The sequence below is a fragment of the Vitis riparia genome, chromosome 19 (assembly GCF_004353265.1).
Source record: "Vitis riparia cultivar Riparia Gloire de Montpellier isolate 1030 chromosome 19, EGFV_Vit.rip_1.0, whole genome shotgun sequence".
Taxonomy (NCBI): domain Eukaryota; kingdom Viridiplantae; phylum Streptophyta; class Magnoliopsida; order Vitales; family Vitaceae; genus Vitis; species Vitis riparia.
This window is the reverse complement of record NC_048449.1, coordinates 11,105,698-11,125,346: the sequence shown is the minus strand read 5'-3', so window position 1 is coordinate 11,125,346 and position 19,649 is coordinate 11,105,698. Positions and strand designations below refer to the sequence as shown.

Sequence of the window (19,649 nt, the reverse complement as noted above, 5' to 3'; positions counted from 1 at the left end):
AAAGTTACGGTTCTATATAGGAAATGTTTTTAAAAATAGTTCAAAGAAATAATTCTTAAGAATAGTTTTTAAAAACTATTTTATAATGTTTTGTAGAATAAAAGTATATATAAAAAATTAAACTATTTTTAATTTATTTTTAATGTTTTTAGATGTATTTTAAAAATAATTTCTATATTTAATACTTTATTTTTAATCATTTTTTATATAATTAGTTTTTTTAAATCATCCTAAAAAATTAAGTAAAAATAACTGAAAAAATATTATTTGAAAATATCATGATTCTGTTTGATAATTTATTTTTGAAAAATGGTTTTTAAAAATTGTTATATAATATTTTATAAAATAAAAGTCTATTTAGAACCTAAAATATTTTTAAGTATATTTTAAAAATAATTTTTATAGTTGAAACTTTATTTTTAATCATTATATATATTTTTGTATAATTATTTTTTAAAACAACTTAAAAAAAATGAAAATATTTAAAAACATCATTTTTTTTAAAAATAAAAAATAAGAAACAATTTTTGATTATCAAACATGTTTTTAAATTTTTTATTCTAAAAAACGGAAATACCATCATTTTTAAGAATAAAAAAAGAAAATAATTTTATGGTTATTCAACATGTTTTCCAATTTGTTTAATTTTGAGAATATTAATCCGGAATACAGTTGAAAAACAAGGGCTACATGAAAGCTTTTGTACCACAAATGTCTCCATAATGCTTTCTTTAAAGAGTGTTGGTGATAGCCATTGCTTTCCCTGAAATGGGGGTCGGTTCCGAATGTCAAAACCCAAAAAAAGGGGAGAAAAAAGAAAAGCTCAAGTCATACGTGAGTTGGTGGGTGTGGTGAGAAATTGAGAGAGATTGGGGCAGGGGGCAGGGGGCAGGGGGAAGGCAGCTTTGAAGGAAGGCGTGGTGGCCACGGTAGCATCCCATGGCTCCATGGCCTTTGTCTCACAAATAAATAAATTGACTAATGAAAGGGCTTTTACCTGATTAGACTAAAAACAATACCACTTGTTCCCCAAGTAATACACCTAGTACGAGTCCCACACAAGCCTTTAGCCTCATGTATCTCGCAAAGCATATGTAGGTCTGCCTAGCCTTTAATCTCATCAAAGACATTTAACAAAAAGGAGGGTGGCTAGCTGTGTCCACACTCCTATTTTCTTCCGAAAAATGAATAGAGGCAGTCAAAATTGAAGAGCCTTTTATACGTTTCAAAGTGATTTTAGAAAAATAAATAAATTTTAAAAAATTATTTTCGCTACAAATGCTATTTTAAAAGTCATTTGACAATGACTCTTAAAAGCAATTTTAACTTAAAAAGTGTTTTCTTTTTTTAAAAAAAAGTTAAATATTTGAAAAAATTTAATAAACACTTTTAAAAATCATTTATCAATTCTCGTAAATTAAAAAAATCGTTGAAAAATTACTTATAATATTTTATGAAGAAACACTCATCCATTGTCATAAAAACACATCTACTAAAAAAAAACATGGTAAAATGCAATCAAAATATATGAAAAATTGTATAGTTAGAAAGAAATTTGATTTAAGAGCCGCCCATATTTGTATGTGTCCAAATCCCTTAAAGCACTTGATTACAAATAATTAAAGCTTAGTGGTTGTCAATCTCCAATTTATGCTCCCGCTTCCTGCTTTGCTAACTAGGTAAATGATGATAAGGGCATGATCCCTTCATCAATCTCGAAACATAACTTGACCTATATCCTTGTGGGCCCTTTCTTTTTAATGCAATTTTCCAGCCATATCGATTCATTTTTAAAATCGAACTCGTAGGGATGTAAACATCATGTGAGCTGTGGTGGCATGTAGTGTAAACCACAATCTACACGTTGGGAGAAGAATTAGCTTGAAAAGGCAAGAAGCTAAAGTCAAAAATTTGGGCATGGTCCACCCAACTAAGAAGACCAAACGGCAGGACCAAATTACTAATGCCACTATCACAGTTGCAATTTGTCAAGAAAGTAGCAGTATGGGTAGGCAAAAGATAAGCATGGGTCTTCAAAATCTGCTTTGCTTAGATTTTAATTAAGGTGGGGCAGAGGGGGGGCGATAATGGTATATTATATTGATAATGAATAAGAGAGAAAACACCAAAAACAAAAAGGACGGTCCAGAAATCAGGCTGATTTCTTTGCGAGGATTCCGGTGTTGGGTAGCGAAAACGTTTGTTAAATAGTGAATAATAATGAAAAAAAATGGGGTTGGGGTTGGGGTTTCCCTCTCATGGTATATTTTAAATGTTGGGGAGGAGGAGAGTGGTGGGGGGCCAAGGGGCGAATCTGATGGAGGGGTCAAGCGGGGAGAGAATAGGATGCGCTCGTGTGTGGTGCTTACTGACAAAATGTCCCCCAAGCCTACCAACACATTTGGGGCAGAAACTCGGAGACAGTGAAAGATCCGCAGCCCCACGTCCCCCCGCGCCCCGTGCCATGTTTCCATCACCGTCTTTTTAAGTTTTGCTACTCCCCATTTTGGATTTCCCCGACATTTTTTATTTTTCCTTCATAAAATATTATAAAAATTGTTCCCCTTCCCATGCATTCTTTGCTCGAGTATTCATGTAAACATTCACTATTTATAAAATTAGTGATCAAAAGGGAATTTCACAAAATTATTTTTATGAAAAATACAATAATTTTTATTTCATATATTATCTCATATTACCCGGAAAAATGTCTTATACTAACCTACTTCATATGATATCCAACTCACATTATGATAATACATCATTTGATCAATAAAAATATATCAAAATAGCGTTATTTTAAGACTATAAGGAATTTTCGAGAGTAATATGAGGTAAACATTATTTTAGTTTCATGAAAATTATTTTTCATGCACTCCTGTGAAAATAATTTTTTTTAATTCTTTTTATTTATATTTTGTAGACAATGCATATTTACTTAATTTATTTATTTTATTTAATTTTAGGAATTTTAAATATTTTCACTAGAATAATGCTATTGGGAATGGATTGTTTTTTGATTTCCAAAAAAAGTCATGCACGTGAACCTAAATTAAATAATGGATCAAATTGGATTTTATGTGATTAAATATTCACGTTTTAATTGCACTCTACTCAACCCTTTTGACAGAGTTAACCCTCATCCCTCACCAAGGCAAAGACCATAGAGAAAGTGAACAAAAATAAAATGTGTAGGCAGGCATTATTAAGAAATAAATAAGACTTTGGCTTATTAGCGATGGGGACGCACAGATATTATAAAATAATCAAACGAAAAGGGGAGAAGGAAACTTCCCGACTAACCTCTCCCTCACTCAAGCCCAACTCTCAACAACTACGGCTGGGATTTGGGTATGGGGGGTTCATGCAATAATATAATATTTCAATATTGGTTGGATACGTAGATAATGTAACGGGTTTGCCAAAAACATGATGGCATTTTAGAAAACATTTTTATAGCATAGAAAATGATTTTTAAAATTTAGAAAGTATTTTTAAAAACTTAAAATATTTTGCGAGTTGAATCTAAATTCACCAATGCATGATTTCCATAACAGTATCACTGCCCATTTCCCAAATGATTGATTAAAGGGCAGTTAGGGAAAATGTGGAATTCCCCTTTATTAAAGGAAAATTAATGGCCAAGTGAAAAAAGGAAGAGGAGGAGGGAGGGTTGAAGAGAGGAATATAGTTTGGTAAGTTGATATTTTTGGGAGCAGTGGTACAAGTGAAAGGAGGTGACCAGGTTTGACTGTGAGGGGGAAGGAGGGCTTCTTTACTGGTCTACGACGTTTTCCTTCTATTTCATACGGCTTTTAGTTTTATGCCTTTCGATCCGAAATTCAAGGCAACTGTTGTGGTTTTTTTGTTCTTTTGGTTAAGACTTGCCGACTTGGGAGTGAGGAGGATAATGGATGGATTGAAGTTGAGTTGAGTTTGAGTTGGGTTGTGTTTGTGACTGGAAGCTCTGTAAGCTCTGTGTTGTAGAATCCATCTGACTCTCCCAGGGCCAGGCCGACATTTCTGAACATCGTACCCACGTTCCTCAATAATAACGGACTCTGATTTTGGACTTACCAGGTGCCCTTATCTCTCTCTCTCTCTCTCTCTTGTTTTCCTGTTCATGATCTCAGCCAATTATTAGTTTATCAAATAAATAAATAAACAAATAAAAGTTTTGAAATTGGGTTGATTTGATTAGATATCTGATAGTGATTTTGACATATTATTTGAACAGATCTGTAAATGGAAGAGTAAGGAGGAGGAGGAAGAAGAGGAAGAGGAAGTGGAAAAGAAGGAAAAGATGAAGAGAGGGTGGAGGGCATCGTGGTCCGAAGAGCATGGGGTTGGCCTGTTTTGCTTTCTGTTGCTGCTAATGGCGTCAGACGCCAAAGATTTGTCTGATGATGATGATGATGTGGTGGGGTTATTGGCTTTCAAGTCCTCCTCCGTCGTGTCCGATCCCACTGGGTTCTTGAGTGATTGGAGTCATGATTCTCCCCGTCCCTGCGCGTGGAGGGGCGTCTCGTGCTCCTCCAGTGGCCGGGTGGTTGCGCTCGACCTCACCAACGCTGGCCTGGTTGGTTCTCTCCAGCTTTCTCGACTTTTGGCGCTTGAAAATCTTCGACACGTCCATTTTCACGGCAATCACTTCTCGGAGGGCGACCTCTCCCGGTCCTACAGGGGCTCTTGCAAGCTTGAGACCTTGGATTTGTCCGCTAACAACTTGACGCTTCCGCTTGCAGGACCACCTCTCCTGTTGGGTTGCCAACGCCTTGCTTCCCTCAACCTCTCCCGCAATTTTATCCCCGGAGGCAGTCTCTCCTTCGGCCCTTCTCTGCTCCAGCTCGACCTTTCCCGCAATAAAATTTCTGATTCAGCTTTCGTCGACCACTTTCTCTCCAACTGTCAGAATTTGAATCTTTTCAATCTCTCCGATAATAAGCTTGCTGCCAAACTGAGCGCCTCCTCTCTCTCTCCCTGCAAAAACCTCTCCACCCTTGACCTCTCTTACAACCTCTTGTCTGGGGAGATACCCGTGGACCATTCATCACCCCCGTCTCTGAGGCTTCTGGATCTCTCTCACAACAACTTCTCTGCCAAATTATCCAGCATTGAGTTTGGGGAATGTGGGAATCTTACTGTGCTTGATCTGTCCCACAATGATTTCTCTGGCACCGACTTCCCACCCAGCCTGAGAAATTGCGAGCTTCTTGAGACGCTTGACCTTTCTCATAATGTGCTAGAGTACAAGATCCCAGGGGACTTGTTGGGGAACCTCAGGAATTTGCGGTGGTTGTCGCTGGCCCATAATCGTTTCATGGGTGAGATTCCCCCAGAACTGGCTGCAACTTGTGGGACTCTGCAGGGGCTGGACCTTTCTGCAAACAACCTTTCTGGTGGGTTCCCTTTGACTTTTGCATCCTGCTCGTCTCTGGTTAGCCTCAACCTGGGCAACAATAGGCTGTCCGGGGATTTCCTTACCATGGTCATCAGTACTCTCCCGAGTTTAAAATATCTCTATGTCCCCTTCAACAACCTAACTGGTTCTGTACCCCTGTCCCTGACGAACTGCACTCAATTGCAAGTGCTTGATCTCAGTTCTAATGCCTTCACGGGGACCTTTCCTCCTGGCTTCTGCTCTGATGCATCCCAGTCAGTCCTTGAGAAGATTCTCTTGGCCGACAATTTCCTCTCAGGGACTGTTCCCTTGGAGCTCGGAAACTGCCAGAAACTGAGGTCAATTGATCTTAGCTTCAACAACTTGAGTGGCCCAATTCCTTATGAAATTTGGACCCTACCAAATCTTTCTGATCTGGTTATGTGGGCAAACAACCTCACTGGTGAAATCCCAGAAGGCATTTGCATTAAGGGAGGAAATTTAGAGACCCTGATTCTCAACAACAATCGGATAAATGGAACTATTCCACTCTCCCTTGCCAACTGCACAAATATGATATGGGTGTCACTTGCCAGCAACCAGCTTACCGGAGAAATCCCTGCTGGTATTGGAAATCTCCATAACCTTGCTGTCCTCCAATTGGGTAACAATACACTTAATGGACGGATCCCCTCAGAGCTCGGAAAGTGCCAAAATCTCATTTGGCTCGATTTAAACAGCAATGGTTTTAGTGGCTCAGTACCATCTGAGCTCGCCAGTGAAGCTGGCCTAGTCACCCCTGGACTTGTTTCAGGGAAGCAGTTTGCATTCGTGAGAAATGAGGGTGGGACAGCTTGCAGAGGTGCTGGAGGACTTGTTGAATTTGAGGGCATCCGGTCGGAGAGACTGGCAAGTTTTCCTATGGTTCACTCTTGCCCATCAACTAGAATCTACTCTGGTGTAACGGTTTACACGTTTTCGAGCAATGGCAGCATGATCTACCTTGATCTCTCCTACAATTCCTTGTCGGGAACTATACCTCAAAGTTTTGGTTCTTTAAACTATTTGCAGGTCTTGAATTTGGGACACAACCAGCTAACTGGAAATATACCTGACAGCCTGGGAGGTTTGAAGGCAATTGGAGTCTTGGATCTCTCTCATAATAACCTTCAAGGATACATCCCCGGAGCACTAGGGTCTCTCTCATTTCTCAGTGATCTTGATGTGTCGAACAACAACCTCACTGGTCCAATCCCTTCTGGAGGGCAGTTGACCACTTTCCCAGCCTCCAGATATGATAACAATTCTGGCCTTTGCGGAGTTCCTTTACCCCCTTGTGGCTCTAATACTGGAGATCACCCCCAGGCAAGCTCTTATAGTCGAAAAAGGAAACAGCAGGCTGTGGCTGCAGAAATGGTCATTGGCATCACCGTCTCACTTTTCTGTATCTTTGGCCTTACATTGGCTCTTTACAGGATGAGGAAGAACCAGCGGACGGAGGAACAGAGAGATAAATATATTGAAAGTCTTCCAACTTCTGGTAGCAGCAGCTGGAAACTTTCTAGTGTTCCTGAGCCTCTGAGCATCAATGTCGCCACATTTGAAAAACCTCTGAGGAAGCTGACTTTTGCCCATCTCCTTGAAGCTACCAATGGCTTCAGTGCTGAAAGTTTAATTGGATCTGGAGGGTTTGGTGAGGTCTACAAGGCCCAACTGAGAGATGGATGTGTTGTTGCGATCAAGAAGCTTATTCATGTCACAGGACAGGGAGACAGAGAATTTATGGCAGAAATGGAAACCATTGGAAAGGTAAAGCATCGGAACCTAGTTCCTTTGTTGGGTTACTGCAAAATTGGGGAGGAGAGGCTTCTTGTATATGAGTACATGAAATGGGGGAGTTTGGAGGCTGTTCTTCATGATAGGGCCAAAGGAGGGGTCTCCAATCTTGACTGGGCAGCAAGAAAGAAGATTGCCATTGGGTCAGCAAGAGGGCTTGCATTCCTTCATCACAGCTGCATTCCTCACATTATCCACCGAGACATGAAGTCTAGCAATGTTCTTCTAGATGAAAACTTTGAGGCCAGGGTGTCTGATTTTGGCATGGCAAGATTGGTGAATGCCCTAGACACTCATCTCAGTGTGAGCACCCTTGCAGGGACTCCGGGGTATGTTCCACCAGAATACTACCAGAGTTTCAGGTGCACAACAAAAGGGGATGTATACAGCTATGGTGTTGTTTTGCTGGAGCTTCTCTCAGGCAAGAGGCCAATAGATTCATTGGAGTTTGGTGATGACAACAACCTTGTTGGGTGGGCAAAGCAGCTTCAAAGGGAAAAAAGAAGCAATGAGATATTGGACCCTGAGTTGATGACGCAGAAATCTGGGGAGGCTGAACTGTTCCAGTACCTAAATATTGCCTTTGAGTGCCTAGACGACAGGCCGTTCCGACGGCCAACCATGATTCAGGTGATGGCGATGTTTAAAGAGCTTCATGTTGATACAGAAAGTGATATCCTAGATGGTTTCTCACTGAAAGACACGGTTGTTGAGGAATTATGAGAGAGAGAAACTTAGCTTATGAAATATGAATCTAACCATCCAAAAAAGGTTGTGCCCTTGCCATCCCAGCCCGGCATGTGACCAAGCTGCGGCTGCACAGGTGTGGTGACAATGATTTGAACATCTGAAATTGGATACAGGTTAATTCTTCACATTTTGCCTGCTGTAAATAATAGAACACTGAAGGAGACAGAAGTTGAAGAAAACCATGGGGAGAGCAAACAAAAGGGATTTCTCAGTTGCTTAAAGTGGGGTAACTTGCATTCTGGTCATTCTGTTACTAAAAAGTTTGAGAATTTTGTCCCTTTCCATATGCTTCTGTTTCCTGTCACAGTTTTGCTAACTGATGTGTTGCTATTTGTTTTGTTACCGTTGTTAATTGTTGTTGTTAATAGAAATCAGCGAATGTGAGAAGTGATATCCTCTGATATTGTAAAGTTGTAGGCAGTTGCTTTGTTGGAAAATGAAATCATAAATTTATCATTTGGAATACTATGGAATTACATTGATTATGGAATTTGATGGGATGTTCATGTTGATTCAGGGATGCACTGACAAACATATTTTAAATTTAATTGATGCTTGCAACACCCACATCTGCAAATAACCGGTTTCTTCTTCGTCTTTTGGTAGTGTAGTATTCCATGGCATGTAGTCATCTGTTTCTTTTATGGACCTCCTGCTCTATGTAATAGAAAAAACGTTTCCAGGGTTAATCTTATTTTAAGGGAGCAGCTATTAAATATTAAGGTTGGGAACAAGTTTTCCTACATTCATTGTGATATTTCATTCTTTGCAAATTAGTTAGAGCAATCTTAATTGCCTAACCCTTTGAATGCCAGTGGTTAGAAATTGGAAAACGTTTCCTTGTATATTTACTATTAAATATAACTTGAGATTCCTGCTAAAATCAATCTGTTAGATCCAATTACAAAGATATGCAGACTCTCCTCCTTGCCAGCATTCTTAATTGCCTACCCCTAGTTGATTCTTGCTGCATCCAATTGTTATTAGTGTAGGTTCTAACAATCTAGATTCCTGTTTGCTTGGATGCTTAGTCATTCTAATAATTGTGACCTTCTTGAGCCTCCAAGAGAAGGAATCTGCAGGGGAGATTTCTGCATGTCAAACGGTAGCTCTTTTTTCATGATTCTGCTAGTTATTGTTTATATGATGTAATCTACTTGAATGAGTGATCAGGGATGAGATAATAAATCTCACAAACAGCTATAATGCTCCTTTTGGTTGCTAAAAGGAAGGAAAGAAAGAAAACTGGAATTTTCCCAGCACACGGGGTTGGAAATGTTCAAATTTTGTTCCAACTACCCCTTTCTTCCATCTGCATTATACTATCATGTATCAAACAGTAGTACAGTAGTATATGATTCTCTCAGGGTGATTTGATTGTTCAAGTTTTATTTATAATGCATCTCCATCAAAGCCCTTTCATGGTTGATTTGCAACTAGGAAAATGGATGTATGAGTTTTGGCAGTATTTGTGGTTTTGTTTCTCCTTTCAACCTAATGATGTCAGTTTAGATGATGAGGTCTCTGTTGCAGCATCTAGTTTTCAAACAAAAGCGTTATTCATGATTCTGGAAAAGTGGTTTGATTCTAAAATTATGAAGCTGTGACGTGGTTAAGTTGGATCAAATAGTTCTTGATTTGTTTCGAATATCGTTGATGCTGTTATTGGCATTTTGTCTCTGTAGTAGCAAACTTCAATTTTGGTGGAGCCATTATCAGCTCAGACACTTGCTCATACATGGATTTGATAGTTCACCAAAATCTCTGAGCTGTCTGACCTTGCCAAGTACAAGTAAATTAGTTTGTTGTACCTTAGCCATGCCCATGTTAGGATTTTATTACTACTGCTTTTGATTGAACATTTTTCTAAGTACTGGAATTGCATCTGAATATCTTTCGAATCTAGGTGTGTTTATTTGTTTTTCCGTTATGTTCAATTGCTTTATATTTATTTAATAATTATATCATAGATAATGGAACTTCCATGTTTCTGTTGCTCATGGTTAAGAATTAGGCCACTGAAACTTTCACTCTTTTCCAGAAAAAAAAAAAGAAAAAAAGAAATGTTGTTTGTAACTACTGTTGTCTGATTATAAAATTGATCGGATTGTGCCATTTAGTCAAATCATTTTAGCTTTAAATCATCATTTGCATGTTCTTGCATGATGTTCTTTATCTTTGATTTGAAATTTTGTTTGTTTACTTTTTCCCTGTAGAGCTTTTGGATTTTTCTGGATTACCTTTTTCATAGTGATTGTTTTTACATCTAAACATTTATAATCTTTGTTTTATTTAGTATCTGGACATTGAATCATCATGACATGTTTGAAAAGCTTCGTCTGGTTGATAATAAGGATGATTTGTGGCCCCCCTAGACAATTATGAATGGGATTTTGGGCAGGATGTGATTGTGATTATTTTCGTTTTCCTTCTTAGTTTTTGCCCCTATGCTTTATTTGTTTATCCGTTGTATTGCAGCAGGAGCCACACCTCATGGAGCCAGACCATTGTCCCAATACCATATACTGCTATCCAGTTTTCACTAGTTGAAGCATTCGCTCGCTGTTGATTGACCATTGTCTGAACCAGATTTAATTCCATTCATGTGGCTTCTAGTTCCAGTTTGTCATTGAAATTGTTGGCCTGCTGCATGGGTATCTGCCTTTTCAAGTGATCTTCCTAACCCCCTTCAAACCTTGGGGCCACAACCAATGCTTTCAACTGCTTGATAGCCTTTCATCGAAGCGTTCATTAAGAAGAAATCAGATTCTCAGAATATTGATAGCAGGAGCTGCAATTGAGGAATCTGCCCATCTTGATGATCTAAGTTTGATGTTTGCTAGGCTCATATAATCACATCAAAAGATCAATACACCAGATTTAGCAAGAGCCCTTCAAAATCAGTGAAACAGTCTTGGTCTTGTTGTTTTGGATTTGTGCTTCATTGCTTTTCCATTTTTATGGAGAGTGTACCTATACAAAAACTAGTGTTGGTGAAAATTTGAAATTTCTGGTGGCAAGCCCAACAATTGTGGTGTGCTCATGTTGGGTGAAGTTGGGTAGGCATGTTTTCAATTCCTTGTATGATCTTACACTTGATTAAAAGACAGAATATGGTTGTTTGTAATGGTCTCAAGTGAAGCAACCACCAGTTTTGTAGGCCCTAGTGTGGGTAAGCAAGTCATGAATCACAGGTGCTCCACTGCATATGATGTTGAAGTTTAACAACCGGATGAGCTTTCTTTCTCCTTCCAATTGAACTTTTGACGAAGACATGGCGTGTGGGGTCACATTTACATTTTCTTCTATGTTGGTTGCTTATGTCTTCAATTTCACTTTTTTTTTATCTAGACGAAGCATAATCTAGAGCTAGTGCCCCTCTTGGCTGGGATAACTTTATGGAGCTTACCCCTTTTTTATCTTGACTCTTTTGAACTAATCATCTTATTACGTATTAAAGTTGTCTGTCATATCCAATCCACCCATCCACCCATCCATCCATCCATCCATCCATCCTTCTAATCCTTGTGTATGCTATAGATTTTTGGTCACCAATGTATGATTTCAGATTGCTTTCATTCTTGTAGACACTGACACTTTTGAGGTTGTTGTGCTTGGGGTGATGGTCACAATCCAGTAATATCAATTGTGATGCTGGGTGTTAAATGCAGACCACAAAAATACACATCAGTGGGAAGAGGCCCACCTGCCCACATGCATCCTTGAATATTCTAGGACTCTGCCCTTTATTCCCCGAAAGCCCATCTTAGATACAAAACGTCTTAATTTTGTAGTAATTATATTGGGATGGCTACAGCTGACACGGAAAGTTGGCAACAGAAGCGCAGTGGCGATGGCAAACTGGCAGGGACAATGACTTGGTCAAGGCATCTTTTTGACCGAGTTAAGGGAATTGATCAATCAATTGCATTTAAATATGTGTGTCTCACTGAAATACATTTGAACGAAGAACACTTTTCTTTTGTATTTTGTTGGGGCCTGCGGGGGTGAATGGAAGAGTCAGTGATGCTACCATTTGGCAGGTTGCTCCGTCCTCTGATGCCAGATTTTGGCTCAATCTTTCTTGTTTAGCTTTACCCCTTTTGACTAAATCCAAGCATCCCAACACATCCGCCTTTCATCTTTCATGCTTCATTTCCCATGGCCCACTACCTACTACTCTGCTACATGTTCAGTTCACTGTGGGAGATTTTTCACCATCCTTGTGTTCTCCCTTTTGCTTTTGCTTTTTTGCAACATATTTCCTGCTCATAAATCTAAATGGAATATTTTTGCATGTCAGTCCATTCCAAGACGAGAAATGTTCCTATCAATCAGGGTTAACGAGTCACTCGGTAGACCAGTGATTTTTGGATGGCTCATTATTGGTATGCCTTTCATTCAAGGAAGTTGATCACATCAACAGAGAGTGAGGAGTTCGGGTAGAATAGCATGAGAGGTAAAAGGAAAGAAAAGATAGGAAAGGACAGTACCAACATTTTGAAGTTAGCTTCTCAACTGAAAATTAGGGTTTTTAGGAAATCAATTTCATCAAAATCAATGACAATGAATTTGGGAACCATTAGGGTTCTTAGAAAGTTGTAAGCAGTCCTCCCTCCATTTCAATTAGTTCAAACTTCACGGAACAAGTTTACCCATGTCTATGTTGTTCTTATTTTAATAGCCGTCTAATTCCAATTCTAATTCTAATCACCGAATAAGAAATCTAGAAGAGTTTGGAGAGGATAGGATAGGGCTGAATTATATAAGAGAGGTGCAATTTTTATATATAATAAGCTCAAGGAGGGGCCTCATTACATCCATAGTCAATGCCACATGCCGGTGCTTTTTGGACTATCTGCAAAAATCCATGGTCATCCTAATATTATTCCATTACCCTTGGTAAAGGGTGGGGGGAATGGGATCAGGAGTTTGAATTTGATTATAGAACATGACAAGAGCATTTATTAGTGTTATTGGGCATTGTGGAGGAGTCCAAGCACATGCATGGATGGAATGAAATAGGCTTAGAAATTAAAATACAGTCAATCATCTACTGGGGAGGGAATAACTTTTTACATTGTGGGCAGTGGCCAAAAACAAAAACAAAAAGAAATAGAGAGAGGGAGAGAGAGAGAGAGAGAGAGAGAGAGAGAGAGGATTCAAACCTCAAATGGACCATTCAACCGAAACCCAACTCCAAGGGTTGATTTTGTGGTAGGGTGTGAGAGAGAAGTGGGCATAAAATCTGTGTGGTGTGAATGCTAAAAATGGAAGGTAACTGAAAAGGGCTAAACAGCAGCAAACAGCAACAAGTGGTTATAACATATTTCAGTTAGCAAAGGGGTACAAGTGTTTGGCAAGTAGAGCAGACAGGCGATTCTGTAACACATATTTACCATAAATGTTCCAATTAAATTTGAAAAATATCATGGGCCATGGGAGCCAGGCGAATGAAGCCCAGTCCAAAAACAGGGAACCAGGATTATTGCTGAGAGAGATAAGTTAAAAGGAGAAAAAAAAAAGTGGGTAAAGAAGCTTTGTTGCTCTTTTGATCTCTTCAAAGATTCCATCCATTTCCCGTCCACCACCATTCCGCAAATCAACTCTTTCTCCCCCTTTTTATTTATTATTCTTTTTTTAATTATTGTTGTTGTTAAATGTTTTTTTGTTGGGGTTAAAGAATAATAATATTATTGGGTTTTGTTTGTTTGTATGTATTCTTGATCATCGTCATAATCATCTATGTTGAGATTGGTGTAAACAAACAATTGACAGGAGGATGAGGGGGGTGGATGTTTCCATGTTCTTTTCCATTCATGTTGGATTTTGAAGGGAAAAAGTAGAAGAAAGAAGGAGAGGGGTCAGGTCCGGTCTGGTCAGGTCTGGTCTGGATTAGCTTCTACCTGACAAGGTCTTCTTCCTATCTTCTTCGCTTTTTGACTCTGTAATCAGGTATACATCCATCATTTTTATATGATTGACTAATTTAAACACTCACTCTTTCTTTCCCTCTCTTTCTCCTCTGCTTCCTCTCTGATATCTGCCGATTTCATGTCCCTTTGTCCCCTGTCCATTCTTCCCTGCAGATTTCAGGTTAAAGATATATATTGGTTGATGCCCCCTTCTCTTCTCTCGTTTAGATTTTGATCTTGATGTGATTTTTCCATTTCTGGGTTTTTTTTCCTTTTGTTCTTCAATGTCAAATTCCCTATAATTAGATCTAATAAATGGGTTTGCTTTTCTCATTCGATGGGTTTCTTCTGTTGATTTTCTTCAAATTCTGAACTTTTTTTTTTTTTTTTGTTATTTCCATGTCTTTAATTTGGCCTTTGGCTGCGTTTTAGGTATTTTTTTTTCTTATGTTGCCCGTTGATAAATTGTTGTAATGAGTTGTAGATTTAGAAACAGGAGAGGGAACATAAACAAGGTTTTGTTTTTAGAAGATGATTCATGGGGTACTTTGTGAGAACCTTCCCTTTTTCAAAATTCAAACCCTTTCAAACATTTACGGATTTTTTTGGCTCCTGAGAGCATGACTGTGGACCTTTTGATTCTAAGAAAACTGAGAAGATAAGGACAAGAAAAAACAAATTATATTGGAGTTTTGTGTAGAAACTTAGCCAGAGCCAATTGAGTACATGTGCGTTTTGATTTTCTTGGGTTGTGACTAATGAAATTTTAATGATGGGTGTTTTTAATTTCTTTTCTTTTCCTACATTTCCTCCTCAACCAAAAGGAAGTTAGGTTCATTTCGCCTTGTGTTTTAGAACTTTATTTATTTGAAAGTATTGGGATTAACTGATTGGGACAATTTTTGCATTGCTATCAACCTCTCAGGGATTCATTCGGCCTGTACATCACTTTGACTTTAAGTTGCTCTGATATTGAGGCAATAGCACTCAAGGGTTCCAATCAGCATGGCGGGTATTGATGACCATGTTGCTATAATTGGAGATTGGGTGCCCCGCAGTCCAAGCCCGAGAATGTTCTTCTCAATGATGCTAGGTGATGATGTTGACTCAAGAGCAACCTCTGAACCTACCAACGAAAATAGAAATGAGGGTTTCTTTCTGGGATCTCCAGAGCAGATTATGTCTGGGGATACTGACAAAAAGACACTAGCTGGTGACTTGGGTGATCAATTGACTGAATTAGGTGCATTTTCTGATCAGAAATTAAGCTCACGGGGAGGTCTTGTGGAAAGGATAGCAGCCAGAGCTGGATTTAATGCTCCAAGGTTGAATACAGAAAGTATCAGATCTGCTGACCTGTCATTGAACCCTGATGTTCGGTCTCCTTACCTGACAATCCCTCCTGGTCTCAGTCCAACTACACTGCTAGAATCTCCAGTTTTTCTCTCGAATTCACATGTAAGATTCTAATCTTGAAAATCACAGGTGTTGAAAGGTTACCTGCTGTTTCCTGCCCCTACCATTGGCACGTTTGGGAGTGGTTTCATTTCTTTTAGGAGTAAACATAAAAAAAAATCTGTTAGTTACTTCTGGGATGCAAACTGCTTTAAAAGGTTTTTGATCAATTGCAGTTGCAAAACTAGGGCTTGACAACATGCTGACAGAAAATCTATTGAAGTACAAAATCTCTAGAACAATCTCTTTGTTCTATAAAGTCATCCAGTCTGTATTTGTTGTTGTGGAAAATGGTTCATTTTCAGTTTGTTTCAATGAGTACATGACTAGTTGGTGGTTGGTTTTAACAAGCTCCGATGAGATTGGTGACTGGAACTGTTGAATGGCTGCCTGTTTTACTTCTTGGACTAAGAAATTTGGGAATTGGTAGGGACATTGTTTTTCCAATCTGCATTTAGCTGCAATTCATCAGTTTGAAACCATGGGGAACTCTTTTGATTAGGTGTAAGGTCAAATTTCAAGGCTTGAATTAGTGCTGGCTTTGCCTCCTGTACATTATTGTCATATTGGTGGGATATAACTGATTTCCCATATTTTCTTCACGGTGTCTTTTGGCTTCTTATCTCCAGGCTTGTATTTGAAAGGTTCATGATGCATGTACCAGTTCCTTGCATTTCTTCATTTATGTTTGTTTAGGAGCAGCTGCTCAGAAACTCACAAAAGTTCTTATTTGGATGTTTGTGACATTAAGACTGTTGGCAGGTGTCTTTGTATATGTTGTCCGGAAAGAGGACTCAATGATATTTTGTTCGCCCAAACCAGAAGTTAAAATTTTGGTAGATGGGATCCCAGAAAAACTTCCTTCTTGTTTAAGATTTTTCTCTTCCATGAGGATCTTAGCTTTAATCATTGTCACTATGAATGTCTCAATGATTTTTAAGTTGAGCGAAATGCACGTTATTTCAGATTTAGAGAACCAAAATTGTACAATTTATCAAAGTTGAGGGTTGTGAAGTCTGTTTTACCAAAGTGTTTCTGCCTTGTACAAAATCTTATCTTCTAAACTTATTTTACTGCAGGCTCAACCCTCTCCAACAACGGGAAAATTCCCATTTATTCCAAATGTTAACAATAGGAGCTCCATGTTGATCCCAGCGGCCCCTGATAGGAGTAAAGAAGATCTGTTTGAGGACTTCAATACCTCATCTTTTGCATTCAAGCCTGTTGCAGAATCGGGTTCCTCCTTTTTTAATAATGGAGCCAGCAAAGTAATTATACTCTCAATAATCTTAATTTTTTGTCATTAAAATGTGAAAAATATGTGCATGTTTATAAGCATACATATGCATATACATACATGCATACAGTACATATGTACACAAGTACATATGGCACATAAACATGTATGCACATGCACACACATGCGCGCATATTATGCATAAATATATATTGAATTTTAGTTAAATGCTATTCAAATGAAATAGGCAATTCCTTATCTTAGTCTGCTAACTAGTGACTGCTTAGTAATCTTGTCCTTTTTGGCATACAGATATCTGCTGCGACCATTCCTCAGCAGTCATTTCCTAGTATTGAGGTCTCAGTTCAGTCAGAGAACTCTCTACCTTCTCAAATTATGGAACCTACCAAAGTCCACTCTCAGAGTAGGAACACATTCCATGTTCAGGCAGACTTATCCAGATCATCCACTGAAAAAGATATCCCTGCTACTATTGCTTCAGATCCAACTGTCCTTGGTACAGTTGGCAGTGCTGAACATTCTCCACCACTTGATGAGCAACAAGATGAGGATGGAGATCAAAGGGGTGGTGTAGACAACATGGTTGGTGGTGCCCCAGCCGAGGATGGATATAATTGGAGAAAATATGGACAGAAGCAAGTAAAAGGCAGCGAATTTCCGCGAAGTTATTACAAGTGCACGCATCCAAATTGTCAAGTTAAGAAGAAGGTGGAACGGTCTCATGAAGGCCACATAACAGAGATCATCTACAAGGGAGCCCACAATCACTCCAAACCTCCACCCAATCGCCGATCAGCCATTGGGTCATCTAATCCACTCAGTGACATGCAGCTAGATATACCAGAACAGGCAGGGCCACATGGTGGTGATGGTGATCCAGTTTGGGCAAGCACCCAAAAGGGAACTGCTGCTGGAGCTCCTGATTGGAGGCATGACAACCTTGAGGTGACATCATCATCTTTGGGCCCTGAATTCTGCAACACGTCTACCACTTTGCAGGGTCAGAATGGCACTCCTTTTGAATCAAGTGATGCAGTCGATGCCTCATCCACCTTTTCTAATGATGAAGATGATGATGATCGAGTGACACATGGCAGTGTATCATTGGGTTATGATGGTGAAGGAGATGAATCTGAATCAAAGAGAAGGTTTCTACCCCATTTAGTTATTTTATTAATGTTATCTTGTATGCAATTGGTATAATCATCCTTAGAGTTTATTAATATGGTTTAATATTCTAGGAAAGTCGAAGCTTATGCAACAGAAATGAGTGGAGCCACCAGAGCAATTCGTGAGCCTAGAGTTGTGGTTCAGACAACCAGTGAGGTGGATATCCTTGATGATGGATATCGCTGGCGCAAGTATGGGCAGAAAGTTGTGAAAGGAAATCCGAATCCAAGGTTGGCTCATTATCATCCATGTGCATTATTTTCTTCTTTACATAATTCACTCACATCCACAGGAAACAATTAAGTAAATAAATAATAAATAAAAAAAAGGATAGAATCATAAAGCAAATTGCAAGAGTGCAACTAGAAACAATCTGTTGCCATTTTGATGCAGGAGTTACTACAAGTGCACCAATGCAGGCTGCACAGTAAGGAAGCATGTGGAGAGGGCGTCACATGACCTTAAGTCAGTTATAACCACATATGAAGGGAAGCACAATCATGATGTTCCTGCTGCTCGCAATAGCAGCCATGTCAACTCTGGTGCTTCCGGCACAGGACCTGCCCAAGCAGCAGCAGCTGCTGCTGCTGCTGCAACTGTTCAAACCCATGTTCACAGGCCAGACTCATCGCAAGTTCATAACATGGCGAGGTTTGACAGGCCTCCTTCATTTGGTACATTCAACCTGCCTGGAAGGCAGCAGCTGGGGCCTTCCCATGGTTTCTCTTTCGGGATGAATCAACCAGGCCTGGCCAATCTTGGAATGGCTGGCTTGGGCCCTACCCAAGGCAAGCTGCCTGCTCTGCCGGTTCATCCATATCTGGGACAGCAACGCCAGGTGAATGAAATGGGTTTCATGTTGCCAAAAGGAGAACCAAAGGTGGAGCCTATGTCAGAACCCAGTCTAAACCTCTCCAGCGGCTCTGCAGTTTATCATCAAATTATGAGCAGGCTACCGCTTGGACCTCAGATGTAACCTTTTTTTTCCTAAAGAAAAGCAGAAAATATTTACCTTTTTTTAATTTTTTTTAATATATATATATATATATATATATATCTAAATGGGAATTATAGTAGTGATATCCTCACGATTCTTGGACCTTTTAAATGCAAGCTCAGCTTTCAATTCCTATTGGAAAGTAGTCGTTTTCCTTTCTGCTTTCTAACCTTGTGTTTTCCACACCAAACAGGTAAGTACTTGGAAGGGATGATGCGATTTGATCTTTTAGCTACGCATGTGGCTTCAATGAACTTGTGCGTTGTTTGAAAGCCAAGTCAGCCGGAATTTTGTTAAATATCAACTTTTATTTGACTATTGTCTAAAGACTAAGTTATGCTGACAGGGAATATGGATACTTTCAACTGTTATTCTTGCCAGCCTTGTCAACTTAGGGTAAGCTATGTCATCTAGCTCTTGCCTTCGTTTGGTAGACTCATATTGCAAGACTCCACCCTTGTAGCTTGTCATTAGGCAATGTTTGGTTTGAGAAAGAAAAAGTTGGAGGGAAAGAAAATTAAATTACTGAGGAGTGCATTTTTTCTCAAACTTTTTTCATTTAAGAAAAATAGGAAGACAATTTTTTCAGCATTTTCCATTCTCTTTCTTTAGTGTTTTTTTTCCTCACATTTTTATGGCATCCAAATATCATAAAATCAATTTTCTTAGAATTTTTTTTCTCTTTCTTTCATACCTTCCACGAATTAAACATAGGCTTATGGTATGCAAAGTTGATGGTTGTTTTGGTAGGCAATTTAAGCTAACTTTTATCATTAGTGTCATTCTCCTTGAACGATTGTCTGTTATAAGTGAACAAAACCTCATCTAACTAAGGTTAATCCTTTTGGTTTACACTTTTTGATTATCCATTTGTTTTAACATTAAGTT

The 19,649-nt window shown here is 39.0% G+C and overlaps 2 protein-coding genes across 3 annotated transcripts; both read left to right on the top strand.

Annotated features, from left to right (window-relative positions):
• Positions 1–3,705: 3,705 nt before the first annotated feature.
• LOC117908822 (receptor-like protein kinase BRI1-like 3) lies at positions 3,706–11,093 on the top strand. Its single transcript, XM_034822596.1, has 2 exons — positions 3,706–4,080; positions 4,238–11,093. Exon 2 carries the CDS (start codon positions 4,304–4,306, stop codon positions 7,937–7,939), a length of 3,636 nt encoding a protein of 1,211 aa, XP_034678487.1. The 5' UTR covers positions 3,706–4,080; positions 4,238–4,303; the 3' UTR covers positions 7,940–11,093.
• A 2,110-nt stretch (positions 11,094–13,203) lies between these two features.
• On the top strand, positions 13,204–19,194 carry LOC117909084 (probable WRKY transcription factor 2). Of its 2 annotated transcripts, XM_034822984.1 has the most exons (7): positions 13,204–13,921; positions 14,807–15,339; positions 16,416–16,604; positions 16,886–17,742; positions 17,836–17,994; positions 18,158–18,736; positions 18,955–19,194. In XM_034822984.1, the coding sequence occupies exons 2-7, from the start codon at positions 14,887–14,889 to the stop codon at positions 18,956–18,958; spliced, it is 2,241 nt and encodes a 746-aa protein (XP_034678875.1). In that variant the 5' UTR covers positions 13,204–13,921; positions 14,807–14,886; the 3' UTR covers positions 18,959–19,194. The 2 variants fall into 2 exon arrangements, with proteins under 2 accessions (XP_034678875.1, XP_034678876.1); XM_034822985.1 differs by lacking the exons at positions 13,204–13,921; positions 18,955–19,194 and adding an exon at positions 13,938–14,062 and having other exon boundaries at positions 18,158–18,896.
• The last annotated feature ends 455 nt before the right edge of the window (positions 19,195–19,649 follow it).

Bases quoted from the DNA above. Each gene is read 5' to 3' on its own strand.
- LOC117909084 (XM_034822984.1), top strand. From the start codon at position 14,887: ATGGCGGGTATTGATGACCATGTTGCTATAATTGGAGATTGGGTGCCC. The intron at 15,340-16,415 runs GTAAGATTCTAA...ATTTTACTGCAG, and splicing joins TTTTTCTCTCGAATTCACAT to GCTCAACCCTCTCCAACAAC. The intron at 17,995-18,157 runs GTTGGCTCATTA...ATTTTGATGCAG, and splicing joins AAAGGAAATCCGAATCCAAG to GAGTTACTACAAGTGCACCA.
- LOC117908822 (XM_034822596.1), top strand. From the start codon at position 4,304: ATGAAGAGAGGGTGGAGGGCATCGTGGTCCGAAGAGCATGGGGTTGGC.